Below are 20,601 nucleotides of genomic sequence, written 5' to 3'. Positions count from 1 at the left end.
TGAAAAGGAGATAATCACTATGAAATAAAATCAAAATTATCATTTAAAAAGAATTCAATCAACAGCTTTACACATGACACTTGACAGCGGTAGCAAATTACGATAAAATATGATGACATTTTCCCTGCGATACAACGTCGTGACGTGCTTTTTTATTATGACGTCATATATTATGTCTGTACAGCATTGTGATTTTTCTCGGGAAGCTTTAACTACGTTGCGTCCGGTTCTAAATTTATAATAAATTCGCAACCATCACGTGATCATCGTCCCGCATATCCTTAAGCCCCTCTCCACTGTTGTTGTGAGGATACATTCACAAAACTAGAATTATTAATGATTGTTCAGTAGTTAATAGCAAGTGGCATGGTTGGTTATCATGAGGGGGGGGGGGGGTCATCGTGGTTTGCATTACCGAACATGTTAAAAGGAAAGGGATTCAAGCACTCTTTATTTTTTGTCGCCAAAAAAGTTAATTAATTAATAAATAAAACTCAAAACAATAACAAAAAAACCCACATAGAATGATAAATTCCTATTGAAAATTTAATATTTTAATCAGATTTGTGGTTTGCAGTCGATTATACACAATTTGTATTCGATGCCATATTACGTATGGCTACTGTTTACGAATATTCAATATTGTCCCGGTAGTATGACTTTTACAAATGGAAATAACAAGTACGTATTTAGATCCGCCACTGTCAGTCTTATGACGTACGTCAAAACGTAAACATGACGTCACACATCATTTTAGCCTGCCTTTCATAAACATTGCACTTCGTTAAACATTTCGCCTAATGGTGCACTGAACGTTGGAGCTAGGAGGCCACAAGATTAGGATGATAATCCACGTAAGTTCAAATTAATATTCCAAGGTGTGACTTTGCGAGATATCAACCATTTTTGACAAGGGACTTCTGGGATTGGCGTCAAAAATGTTCCTTGTTAGAGGTTTAGAATTAGAAGTACGAGCCAGCGCTCGCTATAACCATTGAAAACGTTTGTCTTCTAGGGGTATGCTATGCTATCTGACACTATAAATTTTAATATGAATTTTTCGTATACATTTATTCGAAACGGTAAGTTTACGAGCCATTTAATGTTTTCCATAGCAACAGGACGACGAAGTGTGCGCCTATTTCTGCTGAATATTTCAATTTAGCTATATAGAATATTCCAGTGTATGTTAATGACATGTCCCAAAATTCAGGCTTGCAAAAATTCCTCGAGGTAATATCATATCATGAGAAATCAAACGTCATTAATGAGACACATACAATTACATGCACACAATAAAAATGTAAATATGGATTGATGTAATATGGAATTTGGACTTCAGGATTAAGGTTAAACATCAAGTGTTCATTGGAAATCGATAGAGATCAAGATGACAAAATAGTGCTAATATTTACAAAATAGGGTTGAATATTGAGAATGATAAGAAATGTATGTTGATATATACTGTAATGTGATGCTCGGTGGGCATTTTCTCTGTCATTTACAATAGTAGTGCAATCGTAGTTACATTGCTCTTTTCTCAAAAGTGAGGTTCCAGGTTGGATTCTCAATCACGCCCACCCTTTCAAATCTTAGGACATTAATGTCTGTAGTCACTATTTCTTCTTAAAGCGCCTAACAGGGGATGCTTACTCCTGATCCCACCTCTGGTGTGTCCAGGGGTCCGTGTTTGCCCAACTATCTATTTTGTATTGCTTGTAGGAGTTATCAGATTTATCACTGTTCGTTATCTTCACCTTGCATTAGAAGAAAGTCACAGTTCTTTGGGGCATTCTTTAAAACGGAGATAGCGTGTTGTGGTAGTCGTTGGCACGTTAAAAACCATAATAACTATGGGGGCCACAATCCGCATTCAAAGGTCACAATTTGTCACTTTTTACAGACATCTGATGAAGCCTAAGAACAATTTTGAAACAGCATATACACAATTTAGAAATCAGCACTGCATAACGTGTAAAAAAGAAATCTTTGAAATAGCAATGTACAGTGCAAAACGTTGAGAATTTTTTTTATGTTTAGTAGACAAATTACATTCGTATCTGTGGAAGAAGTTTGTATAAACCGATAGGGACATTTCAAACCATGGATAGTGTTGTTCTTTGTGACTTTTCATTATGTGATTTTAATGATCTATTTAAAGAACAGCCTCGTGATGGCGTTGCATTGTATCTTTTATCAGAACAAAAAAAAACAACTTTTTTAAGCAAATGCTAAAAATAACCTTAACTCATCCTGTTTCGTTGGCTCTCATTACTCACCAGGGCTGGTTTTTCGAAATCTGGTTAACTTTAACACAGTGGTTAAGTTTAATGCAGTGTTATCTCCTAACCAAGTGATCAGCTAACACAATGGTTCAATTCTGTTTTTCGAAAGCAATTTAAAACATTGGTTAGTTAACATTGCGTTAACCGAATTAACCACTTGCTAATCATTTGATTACCCATAATGCACATGCACTTCCTATATAAACAAAATAAGAATTCAGGAGTAAATAAAAGTCTTTTGTGTGGGAAATAGCTGGTGAAATGTTCATGTATGGATTAGTTTCGAAATACATGACGGTGACTGTGGGCCATGCACTTATACGTGTATACATGTATTCATTAGTTTATTCAATTTGAATAGTCATAGAGGTATTAAAGCATTATGTAATGATATATACTAGGCCTAAGCCTAGTTGAGAAAAACAGTGCTTATGTTGTAGAAAACAGACTCATTGCATAGTTTATCAAAGTGGTGGTTTATAGGGAGTCGGACAAGTTAACTTCACGTTGTCTGAAAATACTTGACAAGCCAAAACAAAATGCTTTATACAATCCCCCACCCTAAAATGATTTTTTTGCACCGGCCGAACCTCAAATCTTATATGTTGCGTGATGGGGGGGGGGGGTAAGGTAAAATCAGTAAAATATACGGGTTCAGTTCAAGCTTAAATTTCAACTACCAATCACTGTTATGATATGAAAGAGCGGGGAAGGAGGCGTTAGACTTTGTATATAAAACTAACAGTAAAAGTATGTTGTCAGAAATAAGGGGTGGGGTGCTACATGTTTTGATCTAGGAAATAAAACATAGGGTTTTCTATATTGTTTAATTCATAATTGGCCATAATTTATGAGAGGGGTTTAACGACGATGCTAGCCTATAAAAATGTCTAAAATTCTAAGAATATCTAACTTTATTTTATTTATATAGCCTTAGTCTTATTTTCCCAAAACAGTTAAAAATATTCATGAAGAAAATTTATCTTATCATTGTCTGTTTACATACATATCTAGAGCATTCTATATTTATATTATTTTTATGCATTTATTTATTTTAACATTCTTTTTGTTTTAAACACAATACTTGATCCACCACTTTACTTCTACTAAGGGAGATTAATCTTAATCTGGAATATCAACAATAAAAAACTCTTCTTCCAAAGTTTGTGTTAACAACTATTCTGTATTAGCCTGAATTGAATAATGTTCATATTAGATAACCTTTAAAAAAAGTACATGTATGTACGTTTCATGCATGCAAATCTTCATTCGACGCAGTTTTAAACGATACAAGGGATTTTCAAAAGGTTGAGGCCAGTGCAGACGATAGTGTTTTTAAAGTTGTTGTTTCAATGGACATTATCATCATGACCTAAGGGCCTGCATGTACTTTGACACTTGGAAGCAAAAACAAAGAAGGTAGAATTACATATTAAGCATGGGTCCTGTTGCAGGATTTCATATAAGTGAATATACTACAAGTTTTATTGACCCCCTATTGAAAGTTTATGCCGAAAGTATCTAAAGATACATGCAAGATGCTGCCCAGACCGACAAGGTTAACAACATCATCCAACTGTACTCGTTTTTCCATTACCTATTCACCTTAGGTAAATTTCATGAGATTTGACGAATATATCAATTTATGACAACATAATCAACACACCGTCATGGGTCAGCATCAGTACCCACCTTAACATATCTGATTTTCATGATTTTTGGTCTGAGGCGGACAGAAAATGAAGTCGTCGGCCATTTTAAACCACTGTGTTAAGACTTAACACAGGTACTGGAGGTAGATTAAAGTTAACACAACGTTAACTCAGTGTTAACGCAAACTCGCATTTTCAAAAACAGTTAATCACATGGTTAACTTTAACTCAGAAGTTAACACCGAGTCAACACTGTGTTAAAGTTAACCAGCTTTCGAAAAACCGGGCCCAGAACTAGAAATCCTACAAGCAAGGATGGGTCTTGTGATGAGTCTGAAAATCTGGTGCCAAAGTAAAGATTAGAGAATTTTTTTTTTTAAGGAAATGGAAATCATCGTGTTCTCTAGAAAGTACTGACAGTGATTACTATAGCATTCCGAGAATTACCTTTAAATTCTAGGCAAAAATCACAAGTAATCAAAAAACATAGTGCGTGCCATAGAAGCGCTAGTTCTTATCAATAATAAGAAATTCGAAGTGCCATAATTCTGTTAAGACAAAGCTGATAAATCTGAAAATCAATAGGTGTCTTTCCGTTGTCTAATCCAAGTATAGTGTGTGAAATTCATGAAAAATCTCCCAAGAATCACTATAAGAAACGGCGGGCTAACCCTAACCCTGGTAATGGTGACGATTCCTGTGCACTTGGTTTCTTTTTTACGAATTCATCTTGATTTATCCATGTACTCTCTAATACGCAAATTCTAACAGATATTCTACTCAATGCGAAAACCTATTTCATTCTATGGACGATTGAATATTTTTTCTCCGTATATCTTCTCTTGGGAATTTGTGATCATTCGATTCATTCAGTTTTACCAGTCTATCTTTGCTGTTTAGAAATTATATTTTAAAATAGTTATTTTATACTATCTGACATCTATATTAAACGATTGGAGTTAAGGATATTTTTATTGTCTGTATATCATATTGAAATAGCATCAGATATTGTGAAAAAGCAGATGTCATGATATTATTATGACATTACTGGAGCAATGCATCATAGTTATAACTGAAAGACACATTAATATGTCGTATTCCGTTACATATTTTCTACTTTTAACTTTAATGTAAATATATTCTTAATATATTTTCCTCCAGTCTGTTTGATGACTGCATTGACAAGTATGACGTCTACAAGGTTGAGACAATCGGAGATGCCTACATGGTCACCAGTGGAATCCCTGTTCCAAATGGCCACTCCCATGCGCTGCATATCTGTAATATGTCACTGGACATTCGAGACAGCATGGCTCACTTCCGGTCTCCTATACACACGAATGATGTTATTAGGATACGTATTGGTATACATTCAGGTGAGTTAACACCAATGGCACTTGTGTTCTTTAGCAATTTTCATATAGAGGCACGGTCTATTTTAGGTAGCAGCAGTGACCCATCATGCAAAGGGCATTGCGTATTTGACCAAAAGGTCTCTTGGTATTTGTATAATGTTGCATCGTCTTCCAGGGTATAACATATATAAAAAAAAAATATAGATATTATATTAAGTTTACAAAGAGACAATAATTCACCACCACGTGAAAATATTACTCTTAGTCATGATTAAAAAGGGAATAGGATGGTGACTTTACTAATAATCATTCATTTGTTAATTGAATAATTTTTACACATCTCGGTAGTTGCGACTCTTCGATTCTCGATCTCAATGTCACTTCAAAACTAATGAATATTACTTCGCAGAGCTGCCTCTATAAAAAGATATCCCACGTCACAAGACATTGATACGATAATCAAACCTCACCACCCTGGGTAGCTACAGAAATGTAGCTTTCTGAAAAAATATTGTGACGGAACAGAGAGCTACAGATCCACCCCTTTTAAAAACCTTCGATTTATGGCGCACAAAAAGCTGCGCACGGTTGAGGCCTGATATCGTTGTATTCTTGTGTTGCCGTCTCATAAATTTAATTTTAAAAAATTCTTAACATATTTTCTTTCTATACTTGTGTCCAAACATACCTTCAAATAGTTTTTGAAGCCTCATACGACCCACATATTCACAGCTTCAATTGATTTCGTTTGTTGCCGTAGCCATGTTAGGTAGCTGGCCAATTGGAACCCTATTGCTATTTATATCTATTCATAAAATTCGTTGTAAGTTATGGATTCGCCTAACCCTAACCCTGAATAATTAATAAAACTTAAACAATATAATTTATCTAAAGGTAACATAAGCTCTTGATAAATGAACATGCTACAAAAGCCCATTATGGTCCTTAACACCCGTGTGGCAGGGTTGGAGACCGGACCAGACTAATGAAAGCGGCATTGCCATGAGTTTAGCTATTTGGATAATTACCATCTAATGGAACTGGGATGTTATATTATTTAAAACATTTATAGCTTAAATATTTGTGGGATATTAGTTCACAAAATACGGATGTATATTTAATTGCTGTTATAAAATTTAGAAATTCATTTCAAAATTAAGGATTATCTCCCCCATGCATAGCTCTTATCCTTGGACGAATTTTGCTCCACTTTTTTGGCATGCTGTTTTTTGGCTATATTTAACTCTAAAACTTCCTAGTTATTTCGGATTTCAAACATTTCGGTTGAGCATCACTGAAGAGACATTATTTGTCGAAATGCGCATCTGGTGCATCAAAATTGGTACCGTATAAGTTTTCCATCTAGACGTTATTGTGCAAGTATGGAAATTAGTTCGAATTGACTGGTCACCTAACATGGATAGGTCAACGAACGAAATCATTTGAAGATGTGAGTTTTCGGGTCGTATGGGGCTTTAAAGAATATTTGAGGGTATGTTTTGACACAATTATGCAAGGTGAAGATAACGAACAGTGATCAATCTCATAACTCCTACAAGCAATACAAAATAGATAGTTGGGCAAACACGGACCCCTGGACACACAGAGGTGGGATCAGGTGCCTAGGAGGAGTAAGCATCCCCTGTTGACCGGTCACACCCGCCGTGAGCCCTATATCCTGATCAGGTAAACGGAGTTATCCGCAGTCAAAATCAGTGTGTCAAGAACGGCTTAACAATCGGTATGAAACACGTCAGACAGCATTTGACCCAATGCGAGGTTGTATTGACGAATTAGATCGTTATAACGACAATAGAATTTGCGAAATGCTGACTTCAATCGAGACTGTTGAAATCCCTGTACCATCAACTTGTTTGTCAGTAGCTTACCTCGATTTAAAAACTGACTATACCCAGAACAAGCTCTTGCATATCGAATCAGTTGAGATATATAAACACCATGTGCATGTGATAATGGAATATTGCTACATAAATGTGGGAAGTTGACGATGGAGAAGCTGAAATCATCCCGTTTGTCATACAGTTGAGTTGTTAGTTTGCCGTTAATGTCTACTTTCAATAAACTATCTAAGTATGAAGCAGAAGTGGACGACTCTGTGGTGTCCTTTATTTCGAGCTCACAGGGATATATCACATCGACATATGAATGAAAGCTATCATTGTTAATAGACAAAACGTCATCGATATATCTAAAAGTCGAATTGAAGGTCACAGCGAGAGATTTTTTCTTCTCACGTAGAATTATAGTAGGAAAATATGTTAGAAATTTTTTAATATTAAATTCATGAGATAACAATAGAGGAATACAACGATATCAGGCTTCATCCGCGCGCAGCTTTTTGTGCGCCGTAAATCGAATGATTTTATAGGGGTGTATCTGTAGCTCTCTGTTTCGTCACAATATTTATTCAGAGAGCTACGGTTCTTCGGCTAACCCTGGGCGTCATGCATAGGACAAAATTTGTGACACTTCACTAAGAACTGATGTCATCTCTACAAGAATGAACATTTTTTCAAATGGGACTTAGGATGACAAACTAAAGAAAACAAAGATTTTCTTTATAAATCAGCATACTGGAAAGTGAAGATTACCAACTGTGAACAATCTCATAACTTCTATAAAGAATATAAAGTCAAAAGTGGTACCTTAATTGCACCTGCCCTGAACCCTTTATCGCGATCTGGTAAACGAAATATTTCGGGGAAGTTCATGTCATCATAGGGCTTTTTTCATATCATTTTTATTTCTGAAAGGTGAAGATAACAAACAATAATCAGTTTCATAATTCCTATAAGCATTACAAAATAGAGAGTTGGGCAAACAGGGATCCCTGGATATACCAGATCTATAACAGATCCACTCATATTACGATAATTCAAATGACTACTGTAAGTTGATAAACAAATCTTACTCAATCCCATTTTTTTGCAATCCTGGTGAATAATATCATTAAAACTATTCACACATACTCTAAATCTATTTTGGTTAAAAACGCAACAAAGCTTGAAAAACTATTGTCCAGTCTTCAATCTATCTTTTATTTCCAAGATTTTTAAGAAAGTTGTTACTAGTAGATTGGACAGTCACATTAACTTATATTCTTTACGGGATTCACTACAATCAACATACCGTACTCGACAGTTTACAGAGACGGCCCTCGTTCAACATCTTACAATGGAAAAACAACGACAATATGTCGCCCCACGATCAACAACCAACGGTAATCCTTGTTCTTCTTGACTTGTCAACAGTCTTCGATATTAGGGACCTTCATACTACTTCAACGCTTTTCCGTATCCTATTGAGTTAATGTCAATGTCCTAGAAAGGATCAAATCCATTCTTGGCACACTGATTTTGAGTACGGATAACTCCGTTTACTTGATCAGGATATAAGGCTCACGGCGGGTGTGACCTGTCGACAGGAGATACTTACTCTTCCTAGGCACATTATCCCACCACTGTTGTGTCCAGGGGTCCGTGTTTGCCCAACTTTCTATTTTGTATTGTTATGAGATTGATCACTGTTCGTTATCTCCACCTTTCATTTACAAGATAGACACCAGTGTGTTACCATTGAGCCCATGAGGTGAAATACCCGTGAAGTACTATTTGGTGTTCCACAGGAATCTGTTTGAGACCCAAATTATACTGTCTTTCCGCAAGACACATAGGAACAATATGTCATCGCCATGGTATGCACTATCATTGTTATGCGGCTATACACAAGTCTGCAGAGCAATCAGACCATAGGAAAACTGCGAAAACTACGTATCCCGCATGGAATCCTGTATCGCAGACATAGCATCTTGGATGACATCTAGCTTTCTTAAATTCAATCTAGACAAGACTGAATTAATTATATTTCAACTAAACAAAACTTAGATTGCGCCCCTACGCTACATCTCAAGTAGGGAACCATACTTTCAAGAGTAGAACATGTGTGAAATATTTAGGCGTATTTTACGATCAACATCTTACAATAGAAAAACAACTGTCATCAGTCGATAAATCATGTCACTATCAAATTTTTAACAGAGGGCAGATAAGACGCTACTTAAGAAATTAAGCTTGAAAACCCTGGTAAACGCATTTGTAACATTTAAACATGATAATGGAAACTGTCTATATTTTGGAGTTGGGGAAAACATTGGACAGCTGCAACAGGTGCAAATTACTGCTACTCATCTAGTCACGAGCTCGCAGAAACGGGAACAAATATTTCCGATTCGGGTGGAACTCCACAGGCTTTCCATCCATTACCGACCCTAATCCAAGAGTTCGACCTATATATACGGTTTCTTCCACGTATCTGCACGGTGATACATCGCAAGTCTTTTAAATGAACACAAGCCAAAGTGATCATTTAACCCTAACCCTTATGGTCAGAATCAAAGTCGCAACTTGTGCTGCCAAGAGTAAAAAAGAAATACGGACAACGTCAAATCAGCTGGGCTGATATACATCTTTTGGAATGACCTTCCATATAAAGAAGTCAACAGCTCCTGAAATATGCAAAACGTCTTAAAACTAATATTGATTTTTTTTTTTATAAATCAGTTTTGTAGATTATGGCTGTGGCCCTCAATGTGACATTTGAATATATCGACGTTGTTTTCTCTATCAACAATGTTAATTTTCAGTCATATGTCAAATCGATATATCACTGTGAAGTAGAAATAAAAGACACCGCAGAGTCGTCCACTTCTGCTTCCTACTAAGATATTTTATTCAAAATAGATATTAACGGCAAACTAAAAATTCATCTTTATGATAAACGGGATGATTTCATCTTCTCCCTCGTCAACTTCCCATATCTATGTAGTAATCTTCCATTATCACCTGTACATGATGTGTATAGCTCTAAACTGATTCGATACACAAGAGCTTGTTCTGCATATGATCAGTTTTTAAATCGAGGCAGGTTACTGCAAAACAAGTTGATGGTGCAGGGGTTTCGACAGTCTCGTTTAAAGTCAGCATTTCGCAAATTATATGGTCGTTATAACAACGTAATTTGCCAATACAGCCTATCACTGAGTCAAATACTGTCTGGCGTGGTTCATATCGATTGTTAGAGCGTTCTTGGCACACTGATTTTGACTACGATAACTCCATTGACCACATCAGGATATAAGGATCACGGCGGATGTGACTGGTTGAAAGGGACTGTATACTTCTCCTCGGCACATGACCATACCTCTGGTATATCTAGTGATCCGTGTTTGCCCAATTTTCTTTTTTGTATCGCTTATTGTATTTATGAGATTGATCACTGTTCGTTATCTTCACCTTTCATATATGATGCCGTGATAGTGCATATATAACTTAATTTGTCTTCTGGAAAATGATATGTATTACTTAATGTAACGCTAATTTGTATATGTATCGTTTTATTACTTAATGTAACGCTAATTTGTATATGTATCGTTTTATTACTTAATGTAACGCTAATTTGTATATGTATCGTTTTATTACTTAATGTAACGCTAATTTGTATATGTATCGTTTTATTACTTAATGTAACGCTAATTTGTATATGTATCGTTTTATTACTTAATGTAACGCTAATTTGTATATGTATCGTTTTATTTATTACTTAATGTAACGCTAATTTGTATATGTATCGTTTTATTACTTAATGTAACGCTAATTTGTATATGTATCGTTTTATTACTTAATGTAACGCTAATTTGTGTATGTATCGTTTTATTACTTAATGTAACGCTAATTTGTATCTGTATCGTTTTATTACTTAATGTAACGCTAATTTGTATATGTATCGTTTTATTTATTACTTAATGTAACGCTAATTTGTATATGTATCGTTTTATTACTTAATGTAACGCTAATTTGTATATGTATCGTTTTATTACTTAATGTAACGCTAATTTGTATATGTATCGTTTTATTACTTAATGTAACGCTAATTTGTATATGTATCGTTTTATTACTTAATGTAACGCTAATTTGTATCGTTTAGGTCCCTGTGTGGCTGGAGTGGTAGGGAGGAAGATGCCTCGATACTGTCTGTTTGGTGACACTGTTAATACGGCTTCCAGAATGGAGTCAACAGGCGCAGGTTTGACATTCATTAAAAGTGATGTGTACGGATAAAATCACTTGTACTTCCATGTTGTCCTTGTTTAGATACTTTCTAAAAGCCTCAGTCGGATTTTTCCTGATTTTGCGAAAGTGTAAGAATACTACCAGAGCGGAGATTCGTTTTTTTTTCGGAAGTGACTTTAAATGTGTCGTTACATCAGACTCTGGGATGATAAAGTTCACCCACTGCTACGTCCCCGAGCTTCATGTATAGGTTTAAATTTGACGCTCTTTATTTTTATGTGGTGACGTTTTTTAAAAAAAAAACAAGTAATATAATACGAGCAAACAATATTAATCTGTTTTATCAAACTTTCATTAAAAAAATACATAGAATAATCGTGATCGCAAGTAGAGAACTAAAAAATGTGTACTAGATGGCATATGAAATGGTGCACCAATTGGGCTTGAAATGTTCAAATTGTTTGCTATTTTCAAAATAGTCGCCCAAATTGCGTCACATTTTCAACGGTGTTTATTTTATGTAAATGCCATTTAATATATATAGGGGCTTTCAAGATGGCGAATGATATAGTAAATTTCAAAATACTGCCGAAAATTTTCAAAGTAGTCGCCGAAAATGAGTCGATGTTGGAAATATTTTCCGATGTCGAATAAAATGGTGAACTGGACATTTTCAAAACGGTTGTAATACTAAATGGGTGGCCACCAAAATTCGTCTCAGTTTTTCAATGTTTTTCGGTCTCAACAAACTTTGGTTTATAGGGATAGCTGATGATGACGAATAAAATGAACTTGCTATTTTGAAAATGTCCACTAAAAGCGAATAAGATATCTGTATAAGGGAAGTACAGTTAATTTTTTCCAGTGTTCTAAAAATGCTTTTTAAAGGAATTTTCAGCAATTCACTGAATTATGAAAATGTCCACTAAAAGCGACTAAAATGTTGAGGATGTAATGAAACTTTGCATTTTAGGGGAGCTCCTGTTCAATGCATCAATGTTTAAAGGACACATCGCATGTTTCTAAACTTTTTAATTTCTTCAACAAAATTAATTCATTTCATACATAAATCTGCTTTAAATGTAAAACTTATACGGTACCAATTTTGATGCACCAGATGCGCATTTCAACAAATAATGTCTCTTCAGTGATGCTCAACCGAAATGTTTGAAATCCGAAATAACTATGAAGTTTTGGAGCTAAATATACATGTGTTTTAAATGAAACAGTTTGCGTAGTTTTCGAGTTTGAAAGCGATGAAATTCAAACTTTGCGATATGCATATTTTCTTCGATATTTTACGCGCAAGGCAGAACTTGTGGTTGCAGTTTCTACCAAATGCTAGTCATAAAAAAAGATTTTAAAGATAAAAAGATAATAGAACGTCCAATTATAAATAATAAAATACGATATTTTCCAATTTTGAATTGAATTATAATGCTTTCATTTTGCTTATGGAACACGTATACGTAACAACAATAACACGCCGCGCTCTCACTTCCGAAGAAACAACTTGTAGATTAAAAAAATAATGATTAATAAAATTATTGAATAGAATAATTAAAACGTATTGTGATTTTCACTATAAATTTGATCTTTTTCTTTTTGGAAATGCATCCTAATTGTCAATGATGCGTAATCGTATCATAATTTAGGCCTATCTATATTATGCAAAAATAAATTTAATAATAATTGCACTGTTTATTTTAGAAAAGCATCAACGCTAATTACAGTTGTTTAAAGAAATGGCATTATCAAAGTGTTTAGACAGCGATCCGATGTGAACATTGTTTACTCGCAAATACAGATTTCATACTCGCTTTCGTCGCTACATTTGGGTTGCTATTTATATGCACTGGTGGCTAAAAGATATAAGACTCGGGGAAATTGGTCAACATCAAAATAAACGTTATCCATGGTAAATAAATTAGGCTCCTAAAACCCGAGTTTTTAAAAACATCTAACACTACTTTTACAACAAGTTGATCGACGAAGGTCGCATATGACGTCACTGTACCACGTGAATATCTATCTAATTAACTAGGCTTTTTGAAATCGGGGCTTAGATTTAAGTCCGTATTGTGGCTAATTATCGCAATACTTCAGCGAACGAACTATTACACTTAATTTCTATAAGCATAAGGAAGACAAACTGCATATAATTTTGTATACTTTGAAAACACGAGGTGTTTCCTTTAAGCATGGGTTAAAAACAGAATTTGCTATGTTGCTATTGTTGAGGAAGGGAGCAATGGGGATGTCGATATTCCGAAAATGGCCGTAACATAAGCATCAAACGGTAAACAGTCAAATCAAAAGTATCAAAACTACTGCAATTTTCAAAAATTGACGCTGAAACGCGTCATTTTTTCCCCAATGTTGTCTGATCTCAATTTAATTTGGTACCTGTTGGTAGTTAAGAATGGTGAACTGCAAACACCGAAACCCCGCCGTCATTTTCAAAGGGCCGACAAAATTGCTTCACATTTCTTAAAACTTTAATGTATCATAAAACCCCATCCCATTTTTTTCATTCCATGGGTGTTTTGAAAATATATTAAATATAGTTCCAGATTTTACATACTGTAGAGGAGAAAATAGTGAACTTGAAATTCTGACAATGGCCGTCATTTTGAAATTGACCCCCAAATATGCGTCATATTTGTAACGTTTACTGATTTCAAAGATTTTCTTTTTCAGAGTAGGTTGTTGGCCATAGTGCATTGAATAGTTAACACGAAATTATGAAGTATGGCTAAAATTTTGAATAGGGCGCCAGATAAGTGTCAAATTTTCATTTTCCTATGTCATAGAAATATGGTAAACAGAGGTTGATGAGGATAACAGATAATCAGGTAGGAATTATCAACAATGGCAAAGCATTTTCAGAATGTCCCCTTTAAACGCGTCAGTTTTTCACTGTTGTCTGATCTCCATAACATTTCGTATACACTGGTACATGTAGTTGAGGATGATTAAGATTTGGAAATATATGGACGATATTAGGTACAGTTAGATAATTTAGGCTATGGTTGCATATTATCATCAACTTTTCAATTTCGTATGACGAACAACGTAGCCCATATTGCCGATATCTTGTAAAAAGATCAGCAAAATTTTCATTAGAAGCTACTCCATTGTCGAAACCTGTTTCAACTCAATGACCTACCCGAACTAGCTCGTTCTACACAAAAGACGATGTCACGTGATTTGGTTGTATTATCCGCTATTTAAGGAACTTAAATCGTGTGTTCGATACATACGGTATACATGTTTTTGTAATTTATTTACTAAATTTTGATAAATTGTATTAAGTTATATATACGTGTTGTTATTATCATCAGAGATAAGTTGACGTTTCTGAATCTAATTTTCTAAACAAATATTTATATATATTTTTTTGTTTACATTATATACACGTGTAGATATTATCATCAGAGATAAGTTGACGTTTCTGAATCTAATTTTCTGAACAAATAATTATATATTTTCTTTCTTTACATTATTTACAAATATTTATATATTTTCTTGCTTTACATTATATACACGTGTAGCTATCGTTATCAGGAATAAGTTGACGTTTCTGAATCTAATTTTCTAAACCAATAATTATATATTTTCTTTGTTTACATTATTTACAAATAATTATATATTTTCTTTGTTTACATTATATACAAATAATTATATATTTTCTTTCTTTACATTACATACACGTGTCGATATTATCATCAGAAATAAGTTGACGTTTCTGAATCTAATTTTCTAAGCAAATGATATATATATTTTCTTTTTTTACATTATATACACGTGTAGATATTCTTATCAGAAATAAGTTGACGTTTCTGAATGCAAGATGAAGATAACGAACGGTGAATCTAATTTTCTGAACAAATAATTCTATATTTTCTTTCTTTACATTATATACAAAGTGCAATGTACTAGTATGATTTTGCATTCTTTATTAAAATTTTACACATTACAGGTAGATCTTTTGGTTTATTACTCTACCTGTAATATAATTAACCGAACCATAAAGACTTATGCGTGTACTACATATACATGTACTTTCACAACACGTGCTTTTTTAATATAACAAAAGATAATCAATGTATTTTCATAAATAACCACACGGGCCGAGATATTTATAATATAGTTTGCTTCAGGGCAAATTCGATCAAGAGCCCCAACCCTAACCCTAACTCTAACCCTAACCCTAACCCAGAAAAGGAGAGTAGGTGTCTTTATTTCTTTATTTACTCGTCTAGTTTTTAGTAATTGTGACATATATTTAGTACATTACAATATAATATAGGGTTTGACCGAAACGTATGTTTACGATTAACAATTCTAATATAATTTCCTTATTTACTATAGAATCATTTGAATTCATGGGTGCCAATTTTCGTGCATTGTTGAATTTTTACGGGTTCGTGGGGACGTAATTTCGTGGATTTATATATTTGTAAGAAAGATAACTCTGGAATGTATAGTTGTCTTTATTCGTTGAGGATGTAAATTTGTGGGTGAGGGGTACCCACGAATTTCACGAAAATTGAGCCACCACGAATTGTAATGATTCCACAGTAGTTGAAGATTTGAATTACAATAAGATTTGTACTGATTTCTTATTCCGTTGTATTTACAATAATATTTGTACTGATTTCTTATTCCGTTGTAATTACAATAAGATTTGTACTGATTTGTTATTCCGTTGTATTTACAATAAGATTTGTACTGATTTCTTATTCCGTAGTATTTACAATAAGATTTGTACTGATTTCTTATTTCGTTGTAATTACAATAAGATTTGTACTGATTTCTTATTCCGTTGTAATTACAATAAGATTTGTACTGATTTCTTATTCCGTTGTTTTTTACAATAAGAGTTGTACTGATTTCTTATTCCGTTGTTTTTTACAATAAGATTTGTACTGATTTCTTATTCCGTTGTAATTACAATAAGATTTGTACTGATTTCTTATTCCGTTGTAATTACAATAAGATTTGTACTGATTTCTTATTCCGTTGTAATTACAATAAGATTTGTACTGATTTCTTATTCCGTTGTATTTACAATAAGATTTGTACTGATTTCTTATTTCGTTGTTTTTTACAATAAGATTTGTACTGATTCCTTATTTCGTTGTTTTTTTACAATAAGATTTGTACTGATTTCTTATTCCGTTGTTTTTTACAATAAGATTTGTACTGATTTCTTATTCCGTTGTAATTACAATAAGATTTGTACTGATTTCTTATTCCGTTGTATTTACAATAAGATTTGTATTGATTTCTTATTCCGTTGTAATTACAATAAGATTTGTACTGATTTCTTATTCCGTTGTAATTACAATAAGATTTGTACTGATTTCTTATTCCGTTGTAATTACAAGAAGATTTATGCTGATTTCTTATTCCGTTGTTTTTTACAATAAGATTTGTACTGATTTCTTATTCCGTTGTAATTACAAGAAGATTTATGCTGATTTCTTATTCCGTTGTTTTTTACAATAAGATTTGTACTGATTTCTTATTCCGTTGTTTTTTACAATAAGATTTGTACTGATTTCTTATTCCGTTATATTTACAATAAGATTTGTACTGATTTCTTATTCCGTTGTATTTACAATAAGATTTGTACTGATTTCTTATTCCGTTGTAATTACAATAAGATTTGTACTGATTTGTTATTCCGTTGTATTTACAATAAGATTTGTACTGATTTCTTATTCCGTAGTATTTACAATAAGATTTGTACTGATTTCTTATTTCGTTGTAATTACAATAAGATTTGTACTGATTTATTATTCCGTTGTAATTACAATAAGATTTGTACTGATTTCTTATTCCGTTGTTTTTTACAATAAGATTTGTACTGATTTCTTATTCCGTTGTTTTTTACAATAAGATTTGTACTGATTTCTTATTCCGTTGTAATTACAATAAGATTTGTACTGATTTCTTATTCCGTTGTAATTACAATAAGATTTGTACTGATTTCTTATTCCGTTGTAATTACAATAAGATTTGTACTGATTTCTTATTCCGTTGTAATTACAATAAGATTTGTACTGATTTCTTATTTCGTTGTTTTTTACAATAAGATTTGTACTGATTCCTTAGTTCGTTGTTTTTTACAATAAGATTTGTACTGATTCCTTATTTCGTTGTTTTTTTACAATAAGATTTGTACTGATTTCTTATTCCGTTGTTTTTTACAATAAGATTTGTACTGATTTCTTATTCCGTTGTAATTACAATAAGATTTGTACTGATTTCTTATTCCGTTGTATTTACAATAAGATTTGTATTGATTTCTTATTCCGTTGTAATTACAATAAGATTTGTACTGATTTCTTATTCCGTTGTAATTACAATAAGATTTGTACTGATTTCTTATTCCGTTGTAATTACAAGAAGATTTATGCTGATTTCTTATTCCGTTGTTTTTTACAATAAGATTTGTACTGATTTCTTATTCCGTTGTAATTACAAGAAGATTTATGCTGATTTCTTATTCCGTTGTTTTTTACAATAAGATTTGTACTGATTTCTTATTCCGTTATATTTACAATAAGATTTGTACTGATTTCTTATTCCGTTGTATTTACAATAAGATTTGTACTGATTTCTTATTCCGTTGTTTTTTTACAATAAGATTTGTACTGATTTCTTATTCCGTTGTAATTACAATAAGATTTGTACTGATTTCTTATTCCGTTGTATTTACAATAAGATTTGTATTGATTTCTTATTCCGTTGTAATTACAATAAGATTTGTACTGATTTCTTATTCCGTTGTAATTACAATAAGATTTGTACTGATTTCTTATTCCGTTGTAATTACAAGAAGATTTATGCTGATTTCTTATTCCGTTGTTTTTTACAATAAGATTTGTACTGATTTCTTATTCCGTTGTTTTTTACAATAAGATTTGTACTGATTTCTTATTCCGTTATATCTACAATAAGATTTGTACTGATTTCTTATTCCGTTGTATTTACAATAAGATTTGTACTGATTTCTTATTCCGTTGTTTTTTACAATAAGATTTGTACTGATTTCTTATTTCGTTGGGTTTTTTTTCAGCGACGGTATCTATGGCCGAATGTGTGCTTTTGATGTGTTTAGGTACACAGTATTACCAATATCATCACCACGAATAAATAGCATGTATTACAAATACCGATCACATATGTAGCATATATGTATTCAGTGAAAATCATGCATAGTTTCTCTTTAAGAAAAAAGAATATCAAAAGATTCTAACACATTTCAATGATGTCACGTGATTTGTAAACGGGGACAGCACGAAATATATTCATATGCCTTAAGTGAATGTTGTCATTTGTGTTAGGACCCGCCCACTTTGTGTATCATTATTCATGAAGAAGGACTATGACGAACACTGTTATATAAAAATCAATTGATATTTCGACAATCCTCGTGACAAAAAACATGGGGAACTATTAAAACCATTTAGAAACCATCGTCTGTGGCCTCAATGTATCTAATCTTAACTTTTCTGTGGTAGAACTGTTTCTATTATCCACAGAAAAGGGGTCAACTCTAAATGCTGTTTCGTCTCATCCTTTCTGAAATAAAAGTTTTATGCAAATGAAAATTTCTGCCTATTTTTCCAGTGGTCTAGGAAAAGTAGGCATCCCTTATTGGCCGGTCACACATGCCGTGAGCCCTATATCTCGATCATCCATCAATCCATGCTTATAATTTTATTTCAAAGACATACTTCCGGTACCCAATATAATATTTTCTAAGCCCCTTTTTAAACACTTGTACCTAACTTATTTCACTAGGAACGATCAAAAGCAGTTCGATTTCTTTTTTAATCTATTTGACAGTGAATTATTTTATATTTGTTTCTAGTACCTCTCCTCGAAAATTGGTCACTCCTACTGTACACCAGCTGTAGATAAACTACAAATTTAGACTTATGTGTGGTGTTCCGTGCCATAGCAGTGATGTGTTTTTTTAATTGCCAGTGCTCACCCTGTCGAGACACGGAATTTCCGTTTGTAAGGTCATATCCGAAAGACTTTGTCAAAGGAGCAATCACTGCCAATGTTTACGTCTTAAGTTTGAGCACTAGCGGAACTCGGACCCACGACCTTCCGGTTATGAAGCGAATGCTCTACCACTGCCCTACCGCGCTTGGTGATGGTGAAGTCGGATTTAAATACATTGAGATGAAAACTAAAACAAGACATAATCATTACTAATTATTAATTATCTTTTCTCTTTCATTCAGGTGGAAAAATACAAATAAGTTCTACAACTTTTGAAATCATCAGTCAGTACGGTTCTTTCCAATGCACACCGAGGGGGAAAATGGAAATCAAGGTGATAGAATCAGCTAAGCTATGAAAGTTTGACTGCGATATATCTTCTATATTTCAGCTTAATGTAGGTGTGACAGATACCTGAATATTTCTGATAATAAGGTTAACCTGGTGGGTTAACCCTGCGAACATGCAATATGTTTTCTAAAGTGTTGTTGATATGTTGTTAGACCGTTTACGACGGGTGTGACAGGTTGACAGCGAATGCTTATTCCTCCTTGGCACCTGATCCCACCTCTGGTATGTCCAGGGGTTCGTGTGTGCCCAATTCTCCCTTTCGCATTGCTTTTAAGGGTTATGAGTTTGATCATTGTCTGTTATTTTCACAAGAGTTATCTAATATTAGATCCTATATCTAAAAACCTTAGTCACAATAGTGACGATTTCACTTTTCAAAATGATTTTAATTTTATTATGTTGCATTACAGGGTAAAGGAGAAATGATGACTTACTGGTTGGATTCGTCGAATCAGAAGCCTGTTGTTACACTCGTTTGTTGAAAACATCCGTCACATTTGTAAAATATGTGATATACGAGAGTGAAACCCCGAAACCCTCACCAAGGCTTATCTCTATACTCACTGTCTTACAGCGACCCTCAAACATTATCCACTGTCGACATCGAATCGGTTGAACACTCTTTGGATATCACTCGTTGGTTGATACTTTGGTTTATATCAGATTACACTTTTATTAAATATTTCAGATTCAGCTTTTAATTTTATATTTTGGAAAAGATCAATCCAAATACGGTACAAGAGCCAAATAAACACTAGGTGCGCAATTGTGGAATAAACTGACATTAGAACTTCGAGAGCTTGAAACACATGGAGGATTCCCCAAGAGAACCTCAAACACT

At 33.5% G+C, this 20,601-nt stretch overlaps 1 protein-coding gene across 1 annotated transcript in view; it reads left to right on the top strand.

The window, feature by feature from the left end:
* Positions 1 to 20,242, top strand: part of LOC125649308 (uncharacterized) — a 30,213-nt gene extending 9,971 nt beyond the window's left edge. Inside the window, exons 2-5 of the mRNA XM_056152808.1 lie at positions 5,099 to 5,313; positions 11,296 to 11,394; positions 19,652 to 19,743; positions 20,171 to 20,242. Of these exons, the coding sequence (XP_056008783.1) occupies positions 5,099 to 5,313; positions 11,296 to 11,394; positions 19,652 to 19,743; positions 20,171 to 20,242 (478 nt within the window). The remainder of the gene's footprint in view (positions 1 to 5,098; positions 5,314 to 11,295; positions 11,395 to 19,651; positions 19,744 to 20,170) is intronic.
* Positions 20,243 to 20,601: the final 359 nt, after the last annotated feature.

The sequence above is a fragment of the Ostrea edulis genome, chromosome 1 (genome assembly GCF_947568905.1).
Source record: "Ostrea edulis chromosome 1, xbOstEdul1.1, whole genome shotgun sequence".
NCBI classification, from domain to species: domain Eukaryota; kingdom Metazoa; phylum Mollusca; class Bivalvia; order Ostreida; family Ostreidae; genus Ostrea; species Ostrea edulis.
The sequence above is the reverse complement of the archived record's forward strand: the minus strand, read 5'-3'. Positions and strand labels throughout refer to the sequence as shown.